The 11393-nt window shown below is 38.2% G+C and overlaps 1 protein-coding gene across 6 annotated transcripts in view; it reads left to right on the top strand.

Moving 5' to 3' along the window:
- The window catches only part of LOC101850830 (tubulin polyglutamylase TTLL4), a 38597-nt gene that overhangs the window by 13126 nt on the left and 14078 nt on the right, over window positions 1-11393 (top strand). For all 6 annotated transcript variants that reach the window (XM_005105160.3, XM_005105157.3, XM_035971543.1 and 3 more), the window contains 12 exons: window positions 2282-2388; window positions 3008-3253; window positions 3681-3791; window positions 4353-4429; window positions 4946-5140; window positions 6426-6508; window positions 7079-7207; window positions 7757-7879; window positions 8662-8760; window positions 9311-9445; window positions 10223-10351; window positions 10719-10830. In XM_005105160.3, the coding sequence (XP_005105217.1) occupies window positions 2282-2388; window positions 3008-3253; window positions 3681-3791; window positions 4353-4429; window positions 4946-5140; window positions 6426-6508; window positions 7079-7207; window positions 7757-7879; window positions 8662-8760; window positions 9311-9445; window positions 10223-10351; window positions 10719-10830 (1546 nt within the window). The remainder of the gene's footprint in view (window positions 1-2281; window positions 2389-3007; window positions 3254-3680; window positions 3792-4352; window positions 4430-4945; window positions 5141-6425; window positions 6509-7078; window positions 7208-7756; window positions 7880-8661; window positions 8761-9310; window positions 9446-10222; window positions 10352-10718; window positions 10831-11393) is intronic.

Here is an 11393-nt window from a genome sequence, read left to right as displayed (position 1 = left end):
AAGTGGAGACAGAGAGAGAGAGAGAGAGAGAGAGAGAGAGAGAGAGAGAGAGAGAGAGAGAGAGAGAGAGAGAGAGAGAGAGAGAGAGAGAGAGAGAGATATGGAAAAGCTCAAGACACTGCCGTGTCGGATGTTCGAGAAACCTGTCAGAATTTCTAACTGCAGTCTGGACAGTTTCGGACTTGTAGTCCCAACTCCTGATTAGATTATAGATTACAATCAACCAATGCAGAGCCGCGTTAAGGCGAAGCAGGTCCTGTCGAATAGGGTCGCATAATCGGGACTCGCCAAGGGTCAATCCAATGGCCACTGTGTTAGGGCGACTGTAGGTTCACCGTCCCTGTAATTTACAACCCTGTCCTCTCGGCCACCGCAATGACGTCTTATCTGTCCGTGGTAAGGGCAGTGCAAGGAGCATTCACACATTTGTAAAGGGTTTACATTAGCCCCCTATTCACGGGATAACGTTATCGGCCAACTATATAGAGGAAGTGGCTGACGGATCTGGCCAGGGGAGCTTGCAAATTAATATGGCGGATCGAATGAAGGCGAGGAGTGGTCAGGGTGGCATTTTGGGGAGAGGGTGCGCGTGATGTCAGAGGCGTCGGTGACTTAGGGGTTAGTCCCTCGGACTTTTAACCATAAGGTCGTGGGTTTGAATCCCGACGTTGGGTGCTCGGGTAAAGCACTTTGCGCGAATTTTCTTCATTTCACCCAAAATGAAATGGGTATCCGGCTATAGACAGCGAAAGAATTCATCGTTTTTTTGTCTTGTTTTTTATTTGCGAGCTCATGCAATGCACAGCTTGCACTGTATGCTCCCAGAGAAGCCAAAAATATTTCTGAGTGTTCTAGGGTCTGTTGGGGTAATAATAACCACAAAGCGCATGCTGTAGAGCGGGGATATAATGCGCTATATAAATGCAGTTATTATAGAGTCTTATTTATTGGGAAAGTGAGGTGGTTTGATTAAGATTTATTGAGAAGCTTAGTGAGCTCTCTCAAGGAGTGGCGGGTTCTTTTGCCTTTTTTGTGGTTTATATTTGAGTTTTTCATATCACCAATTGGGTTCAGCTTAGCGTTGTAAATTATAGCCTACACATAATATGTATTATCAGTTGCAGGGTTATTATTTAATGTAGATATATTTCTTTTAATTAAAAAAAATGAAACGCGAAAAGGGGGGGGGGGGGGAGGGGGATGTACTATTACGTTGTGGAGAGTTTTGGGGAGAGGTTAGAGAGAGTTCAGAGGGACTTTGTCAAAATTGTAAACCACCACCCCCCCCCCCCCCCCCTGCCCACGTTGGCGAACACTGAGTTTCGGCTCCTCCAGAATAGTGAAGTGGTGTGCGGATACAGTGAAGTGGTCTTGCTGCCTTTCTTCGAGTCTCCTCTTTTCTTTGTTCGATACCCTAGTGTAGGGAGGTACACATAGATAGCTGAATGTGGGTGGTTGGTGGATGCTCCAGTGTGGTCTGTTCCTTCTTTCCTGTCAAACATATTTCTTCCTTATCTGCCTGCTTTTTTTTTGTATTTCACAGTATGTTACTACTCTCTACTTCCACTTCAGATCATCGGCACTTCTATATTATTTGACGCATTGTGTTGGAAGTGCGGTATAAATTTTTATCAAAACTAAAAATAATGTTAAATACATGTTGCTGTGTGCAGCTGAGCCGAGCAGAATGACTCATTGCGTGAGAACAGACCTTAATCTATGGCTTGGATGCTCTGCCTGTCCCCCTTTTGATGGCCATGAGCGAGCCCCCCTCCCCTTTCCCCCAAATTCTTCTTCTATTTGGGTACTTTGCTCTTATATTCCTGAAAAGTCTAGAGAAGTTCAGGGATTGCAGATACCGGTACTCTCATGTTTTTTGTTTTTTTTAATTGTAAATGATCATACAAAATAAGTGTCCAGTCTTTGGAGAGCTCAGGTGTACATCTACTTATCTTGCAAGATACCTTGCTATGACGTTGAGGAATATTGTTTGATATGTTTTGTTGTTTGTAGTTGTCAGTGGTATGCAGACTCATTCTTTGACTCCTAGTCTTATGATATGATTCCATAACATTGAAGCATATTTTTTTAGCTTTGGTGTAATCTGACCTAGCTCCTCTTTGCTCCTGCTGATGCCCTCCCCCTCCCCTAATATCTGTTCACAGTTACTGGATTTGTTGCGGGTTGTCTTTGTTTTTTTAGTCTGAAATCTGAAAGACTTACTTTTTTCCTTTTTCATTTGTGTGAAATTTATGTCAGCTAAATTTTGTTTTTCTCTCAGAGAGAGGCTGCCTGGAGATGGAGAAGCAAGCTTTGAAGACTATGATGATGATGAGGATGATGATGACGGCGATGCTCTTGACAATTTTGAAGGCAGTGTCTCTGACGGTGAGCTGTTAAAGAAGTTAATACTTCTACTGAAGGTCTTTTATTTTGCTATGTTTGGTGCTTGAGAAGGTATCTACTAAAACCATACAAAGAAAAGTTACAAACATGTTTAGAACTGTCAATTTTTATAAAAGAGATGTTAAATGAAATGATTAGTCTCAATTCCAGAAGATCATGAGAAGTTGCGGTTGTTTAAAAGAAAGTTCTTTGAACTGGACAAATTACCTGTACATTTGTGTATATCTTGGCACACTTTTTGTGATAAGTTCTCAGAGCTGCACAACTTACCAATTACTTGTTTGATAACATTCCTAGTAGGGCTATGTTTTATCAAAGATTTCTGCAGTGTCTCTCTGTGTACGAGTTAAAAAGTCCAAAGCAATGTCTCTTCCTTTTTTTTCTCCTGCAACTTGTCAAACACCAAGGGCTAATCAACAGTGAGAACAATGATGCTGTTATTGTTTTGTATTTTCATTGTTTACCGCCCTTCTAAAAACTTTTTTTTTCAAGAGAAGTGTCTCTGTATGCGTGAAGATTGAAATAAAGTTCCAAATGTTGATCCACAGCAAAATGTGATGATATTGACGTGGAAATTTTATTCATTTCTTCGTATCAAAAGGGGAATCGGACGGGTACTCCATCAACAGCCGTGGCTCATCAGACAGACGGTCAGCATCAGGTCGACCCATGACCTCACAGTCAGCTGGGATAGTGGGAAAACAAGATGAACTACTGGGGGAGAAAGTGAAAAGCCAGGCACGGCCAGCAACTGCTTCAGGAAATATAGTGATTAAACCCGCTCTGAGGTTCAGCTTGTTCAAGAATATTCCACCGACTGTCAACTTTGTGGGAGAAGGAGAGAAAAGTATGATATTTCACTTTTGTAGAATCAACTGGACACTAAATTATTGTTTCATTGTCATATGAATTAGATGTATTTAGTTACACATGTCCTTCAATATTGAAATTTAGTAATGATAGGGATGATAATAATGATGAAGATTTGAAACAGACAACACCACACTCTCCTCAAGACTTGTAGAACTTGTACCCCAGACTCAGCATAATTGTCAAAATCAGGAATCATTGACATTATCAAGATTGTGATTGGCAGGTAGAGACAGAAAGTTCTTTCTCCCTTCGATGCCCTAGAGGTGCAAGGGGAAGGATAAAGTAAAGTAAGTAAGTAAGATTGTCAGGTTTTCATGTCATTGAAGTAATGAAAGTTAACAGGGTAGGTGTGAGTGTCACAATGAATTAAAGTCTTTTTGCTCTCATTTTAATCATTACAGCTGAGCAGCTACCATGGGAGCTTCGAAAACTTTTGAAGTGGAAGATGAGCCCAATAACACCAATTGTTGTGAAACGGGCAATAGGCAGAGTTGGTTTCAGGATATCTAAAAGTGAGTATTTAATAAAGGATATTGATGACCAACCCTCCTTGTATTTCAAAATACTTCTAAAGATGAAACAGTTGGAGGGTAACTATTTCATTCATAGCAAGATATTCAATGCCCCAATTTTTTATTTTTACCTAAGCTATCTGTTTATTTCTGCTTCTTTTTGTTTGAAATAGCTATAATTTGTTGAATATCCTTAAAAAAAAAAAAGACTTTATCTGCCCTATAATGACTGATCTGTTAAACAGAGCTTTTATAGAATTGTAATAGTCTCTTTAAAGATGATGCAAATTGGTTTTATTGTAATTTTAAAAAATAATTATTTCCAATATACCCAAATGAAAATACATCACAGTTATCTTTGAAAATGTATTTGGAATTTGGATTAGATTTCTATTACTTTAAGAGGTGTGTGATCTTTTTTCATGCCTTTTCGTTTTTACAGCATACATAGCAAAATTTGTTTTCAGTATGTGAGAACGAAACAGTTGTATCTTTTCCCTATTAAATGTAAAAGACCTTTCTTATAATGTTGAGTATTTATTTCCCCTTCACCCTGTCTAGGAAACCATGACTGGCTTGGCTGCTTCGGTAAACACATGAAAGCTCAGTGTTTCAAATCACTCCGAGAGTATCAAAAGGTAATAAATTGAAGAGTCGGATGGGCTGACAAATTGAGAAATAGAGAAGAAAAGAAAAAGAGAGAGAGAGAGAGAGAGAGAGAGAGAGAGAGAGAGAGAGAGAGAGAGAGAGAGAGAGAGAGGATGAATGAAAGAGAGAAAGGATGAATGAAAGAGAGAGGGAAAGAGAGAGAGAAAGAATGAATGAAAGAGAGAGAGAGAGAGAGAGAGAGAGAGAGAGAGAGAGAGAGAGAGAGAGTAAAAAGAGAGAAAGGATGAATGAAAGAGAGAGAAAGGATGAATGGAAGAGAGAGAGGGAGAGAGAGAGAGAGAGAGAGAGAGAGAGGATGAATGAAAGAGAAAGGATAAATGAAAGAGAGAGAAAGGATGAATGAAAGAGAGAGAGAGGGAAAGAGAGAGAATAAGAATGAATGAGAGAGAGAGAGAGAGAGAGAGAGAGAGGAGAACAGAAGGGAAGTGAGCAGTCAGTATGCACAGACACATTTTTTAACTGTATTTTTCCTATTTCAATTGCAGCTGAACCATTTTCCAGGATCATTTCAAATTGGAAGGAAAGATCGCTTGTGGAGGAATCTGTCTCGTATGCAAGTGCACTATGGAAAGAGAGAGTTCAATTTCTTTCCACATACATTTGTTTTGCCTGCAGACCTGAAGCAGTTAAAGCGTGCTTGGGAAGATGGGAACTCCAAGCAGAAGTGGATCATAAAGCCAGTAAGTGGTCTTATATTTTTAGAATTTTAAAGTAGGGCTGGGCAATGAGTCGCTTTAGCAATATCCGGATAAAATATTAGTGCACCTCTTCGGCGATTAAATGTGTTATGAAACGCTTCGGCAAATGGGTTGGAACCATTTCAACAAATGGGTGCACCCACTTCGGCAAACGGGTCATGAAAGAGAGTTTAAGAGTCTGAATTCAGATCATGTTTCTCTGAGAATTATCTGGTTATCCGTATTTTGCCCACCACTAGTTCAAAGGTAGTTAACGGGAGGAGCTACCCTTGAGGACCTTTTTCTATGTCTGTTGCCCAAGATCAAATCTAAGTACACATATGAGTTAGGCATAGTAAAATCTCTTGATACGCCATTTTATTTTGGCATAGCCACAGCGGTTGCTATGGAAAGGGCCGCCATCTTGAAAATAAACAATGAATTTCAAATCCCTAAGGCTTTCTTATTTACCGACTAAATTTGACCAAATGTGGTGAGAGTATACCTGAACCAGACCCTATCAGAGTAACAGCAAGCTTATTTCAATAAGTGCAAAAGAAAAAAATATATGAGAATTTTCCCAAAGTATAAAAAACTTTAAAAAACTAAGGAAGGAGTAGGGAAAATACGGCAAAAAAATTTCATTTTGCGAAAACTGACTATTGTTGTGAAAATTCACTATATTAACCCGTCGTCATGTTTTCAAAGGCAATTTACGTGGAGAATAACACTTTCTCAAATGTATCCATGCTATTTTTGGACAAAAAACTGGTTGATCTTCAAAAATCAGCCAACAGAAAATTTGCATAGCCTGACCCAAAATCTGCCAAATCAAGGGTCGCTCCTCCCCTTAATATGGCATTCTCTCTCTATACTTAATTGAGCTTCAAAAGGCAACTGTTGTCTTTGATTTCGCTTTGTCTTACATTTGACGGACAGCTCATAAAGTCTCCTGTAATGTATTTTATTCCAACTTTGAAAATATGAATTTTGAAATCAGAAGTATGTATTTTGTTAGAGATTCTAGATTTCCCTAGTGGCTGTCTATTCTGTTTTCTGTATAATAATGTTTAATACCCCAGGCTTGTTTGCTGCTCAATATTTTCTTTTTATGTGTACAGATGTTTTCGCTCCCTCCCATCCCCTTCCTGGCTCTTCTTCTTCCTCCCATTCTTCACATTCCCTCCTCCATCTTGCGAAAGACGTATATGTCATCAGATTTTCATATTACAATTTATACAGTACAACTGTTGTGTTTTATATCACTTTTTGTCTTGCTATTGTCCAGCCTGCTTCAGCCAGAGGTATTGGGATCAGAGTTATCAGCAAGTGGTCTCAAATCCCAAGAAGAAAGCCAGTCATAGTGCAAAAGTGAGTATCCTTCATGCATACCATGGCTGTGTCAAGAAAAAGATTTCTCCCCTGAGATGTTGTCATATTTTATGTACATGATAACAAAATTTCAGCTGTTAAGTACATTTTGGAAGAAAATGTAGAACTTGATGAGTTTTTTTTGGTTTCAAATGCAGAGTTACGGTTCCAAATTTGGTGTGTGATTTTAGTGAATTTAGCATAGTAAAAAAATTGTGTAAATTTTTCTAAAAATCAAGTAAAGGTTGTATGTTACGTCACTTTCGATAAGTTAAAAAAAAGAAAAATCAGAACATCTACTTTGGTTCTGTTATATTTTTGTTATCTATTTTTTAAAAAGTTTGAATGGCATGAGGAAGTTGGGAATGATAGCCAAACAATTGCCCTTTGATATATGTGATATCTAGCCGCTTTAATTTAGATTTTGAGCAGTGCTGTACTGCCTATTATGACGGGTAAAAAACACAGATGTCCTTTCTCATGCTTGCTAGGTTATTTCATTAGTTGTGGCCGCCCACTGTTCATCTTAGTTGAAATGTATTGATGAGCATTCTGTGTGTCTCTTCTCAGGTACCTTGCTCGTCCATACCTCATCAATGACAGCAAATTTGACATGAGAATCTATGTGTATGTGAGTTCGTACGATCCCCTCCGCATCTATGTGTATGAAGACGGCCTAGCTCGTTTTGCCTCTTGCAAGTAAGTATTGTGTGTACATTTTAGAAATTTCCTAGTGCATCTATGATAAATAAAGTTTTTTTTTGAAAACTTCGGCTTTCCCATGGAATCAAGAAATTTTCATTATGTGGATGATTTGTGCAATAATGAACATGGGCTATAAGGGATTAAGGAAGGCTTTGAATTGGAACTAATGTTAATGTGATTGGAAATTTGATCATGATTGTACATTACTGTTTCAACTATAACACTGAGTTCTTCAGTAAAGACTGGTCGCAGGATAGGCTTCATGAAGAAAATGATTGTCAAACCTTTTTTTAAGAACCCGATGTCCACAAATGCAACTAATCACTTCATCTTCAATCTATTTGAGGAATCCTCGTTGTTCTCCTTCAGCCCTACTTCAGATGATGAAGGAGGTGGGTTACATTGTCTTCAAACAAGAGAAAAACTCAAAATGCACTGGAGGCTTAAAATTGTGGAAGGGCATGAAGTCTTGGTATTTCAGTTGATTTGTGGCCATCGTGTCTGAGATGAGGATTTTGTTATTCCGTCGTTTTCCTCCCACAGATACTCTTCATCCATGAAGTCACTGAACAACAGATACATGCACCTCACCAACTACAGTGTGAACAAGAAGAACGCAGAATACCTGAACAATACAGACAACACTGTATGTCAGGGGCATAAATGGTAAGAAGGAACTCGTACAATACTAAGGGAATGATATTTTGACCACATGATCTTTGTGCAGGTTATGTCATTTTTCGTCTTTTTTTTAGTTTGCTCAGGGTTTTTTTTGGGGGGGTCTTTTCGTGCATCTGCTCCCTCTTTGTTCTAGTGGCTGTAAGTGAGCTGAAGGTTGTAGCCAGTCGGCTATCCTGCCTACTGGGAGGGTTTCTCTCCCTCTCTGGTAGGGCGCCACATTTATGTCACAATTCTTTTTGTGTAGGAGAAGCATTTTTGTTCTCTATTTACTTACCTTGTCTTCTACTCAGTTCTCTTTCATACTGATCTGTAACCCTAAAATTGAATAGTTTCTTCAAAATTGTATTATTTTCTATCTAATAGGGTGTTGCACTCATTCAAAAACGAAAATGACCAGACCTGATGAATCACAGAAAGACATTTTTGACATACATGTACTACTCACCTTGTTTGTCCGTTTGATGAATGGTAGTTTTATTTAAGGAATTATGTCTGTTTTCATGAGCCAAATATGTTAACTCATAATTTTGACTACCTAGTTTTAGCTGTGATTTTGAATAAGGTCTGAAGAACTGTTAAGGGTTGATGGTTGTAGTTTTGTTTACGAGAGTAATCAAGTAAAAATACGCGGTTTCGGGTTTCCTTTATTTCTATTACTTTGCATAGGACAATGTCTATTGAATCCCTTGTTTACTGGTTATATTGGAAGCCATCATTAACAGTAAGCAGAATTGTTTAATCATGGGTTCTTTTTCTGATTTTTCAAGGAGTCTGAAAGCACTATGGAATTTCCTGAAACGGCAAGGCATCAACACAGCTCTCATCTGGGACAATATACGAGACCTCATCATCAAGACTATTATATGGTAATGTGGTGACTTTCTATTATATGGTAATGTGGTGACTTTTGGATTTTAGTTTCTACATAAGAGCAAGTCTTTGAGCACAAAATGAATAAAAAATGTTATTATTATGTTTTTGTAAGCCAAGTTACTGTTAATATCAGTATAAGTAAATTTAGACCTCCCTTTTGGAACTGACTTGACCTAGTATGTAGAGCCAGGGTCACTGGGGGACTCATAGCGGGGATGGTGCTATGTCTTACGGGATCATAAAACTGCTGGCTTTGATCGTCTGTGTGCTCAAAGAAATAGGGGCCTATACTTCACTTTAACCTTTTTAGTAATTTATACTGAGAATGAGGACTGAAATTTACTGTCACACCCTCTGCATCGAAGGTGTCCCACAAAATGGGTACTGGTAATGAAAATTTTTTTTAATGGAAGTCCCTTACGGGCTGAAAATATATATGCCAACAGTGTTACTGGCGGTAATGTCTTTTTTTATGTAAGTATGAGAGGTGCAGATTCATTCAATGTATTTTACTTAATTACGGCAACATTTTCTGTTTTTCAGTGGTGACTCTGCTATCAACAGTATGACCAAGTCGAATTCTCGCAGCAGGTATTGCTGCCATGAGTTGTTTGGTTTCGATATTCTCTTGGATGAGAACCTCAAACCTTGGATTCTGGAGGTTAACATATCTCCTAGGTATGTATCCTTAACTTAAAACAAGCTTAGCAAAAGGAAGCACATATTGTAGGTAGACTGGCAGGCTTTAGGTCTTATGGCAATTGTTCAGAAAAGTTTGGACAGTATATAGCAGTATTTGAAATGTACTTTGTAGTTTTTACACTTTATCTGGTGTTTTAAGATCAGCTCTTACTATTGTTATTCATTTCCAGATGCTATTCTTAGCTAGTATGACGTTTATAAAGGTTGAATTTCCATATGGGTTGTTGGTGTGGGTTCTAGTCCTATCAAAAGTGTATCGTCTTATCTCTCTTCCTTTTCTTTGTATGTTGCTATTCAGTAACTCCTCTAATCGTCAGCTCTTATATGACTTATTGGTGTTGCAAATGCCGTAAAATTCTTACTAAAACTAAAACTAGTTGTGTCAGTGAAATGATGATTTACCATTAATCTTGTAGCAGTTATGTCTACATCTGCCTACTACCCTAGGTTTGCCTGTGTTGTATTTAATTATTTATCTATAAATGATGCGTGTAGTATGCGGGAAGCTTTGTTTTAAATGAATCTGATGATTAAATATTCTTTTAGTTTACTTTGAGTAAAGGGAAGCTCAGTGACCAATAATGGCTACTTGGTTAAGGAGAAAGGCAAGGAAGACAGAAAATAATAGAGAAAACTAAAAGACTCGCCTTTGGTGATCTCTAACACCCCCATGCTAATTCTGTCTCAGTAATGTTTTGTTATAATTTTTAAGAGGTCTCGTGCTGCAAATTGTAAGATTTTCTTGTCTTTTAGTTTGCACTCCAACTCTCAGCTTGACATCAACATCAAAGGGGGCATGATCAAAGACTTGATGAATATTGCTGGGTTTCGACTACCTGATGAACGTGATGCGTCCAGTTCTGGATCAAACACGGATTTCAGGTACGTGACATGTTGGATGATTGGATGACTATTTCTAGTTTATAAAGTTCTGTAGTATCAACTTCGAAGAAAGGGGTTTATCGTTTTTAGTACTTTAGATTAGTTGCTTGAGAAAAAAGTATGATTTTTATTCTCTTCTATTTCATACTTATTTTCCCTTTGAAAAGATACATTTTGATTTTCAGGTAGAAATGTTACCTTTTAGGGTAGTTTTATATTGTTTCATATTATACAATTTTGTTTAGTATATGTAACCATTTGAACAGCATAAACCACCTTTTTTTAATTATTGTTTTAGCTCTTATATTATGCTCAGATGGTATTCAAATCTGTTCCCCAACTCCTTCTCCACATTTGTCTCCTTCAGTGCACATGTTCCACCCAACAAGTACTGCATGGACAAACGACTATTCACAAATCAGCTTTCTCCGGATGAGAGAGCCAAACATGCCTATTACTGCCAAAAACACCAGGATGAGGTAATACCACTTTTTAAAAATACTTGACGAGACTTTTTCTTTTAGCAGAATGGTGAAATTCCATCCTGTATAAACTGAAAACGGTTTATGAGTACCAATGTTATAGTGTCAATTTTTTAGGTTTTGTTCTAGTCTAGAGAGGTCAAAGTATGTTCAACTGGTGCAGGTAGTTTTTCTCTCTCAGATGTTGGGTTTTGCAGTCGATTACATAGTTTGTATTTTTTGTCCAATCTGGCTTACTCGCTCTTAGTTGGCATTCTTTCTATGATGGGGCATGCTGCCTTGAAGCTGGCGTGTTATCTTGAGCCGGTCTTTTATTCTTTCGCAGAAAAGTTGCCTTCTATCTGAAGTGTTGTCTCTAAATTTGCATGTGACCTCAATGATGACTTGTCATTTCAGCGGCTTTGTATGGTCTCTAAGCCAGTGTGTTTGTTTTGTTTGAGCTGGCATGGTATCTCTAAGCTATCTTGTATTTTGAGACAAGCGTATAGCCTCCAAGCCAACCCATTATCTTTAGGCCAACTTTTTTTATGGGTGGTTGGCAGGTGTTCTGATGTTGGTTC

The sequence above is a fragment of the Aplysia californica genome, unplaced genomic scaffold, assembly GCF_000002075.1.
Source record: "Aplysia californica isolate F4 #8 unplaced genomic scaffold, AplCal3.0 scaffold00455, whole genome shotgun sequence".
Taxonomy (NCBI): domain Eukaryota; kingdom Metazoa; phylum Mollusca; class Gastropoda; order Aplysiida; family Aplysiidae; genus Aplysia; species Aplysia californica.
The sequence above is the reverse complement of the archived record's forward strand: the minus strand, read 5'-3'. Positions and strand labels throughout refer to the sequence as shown.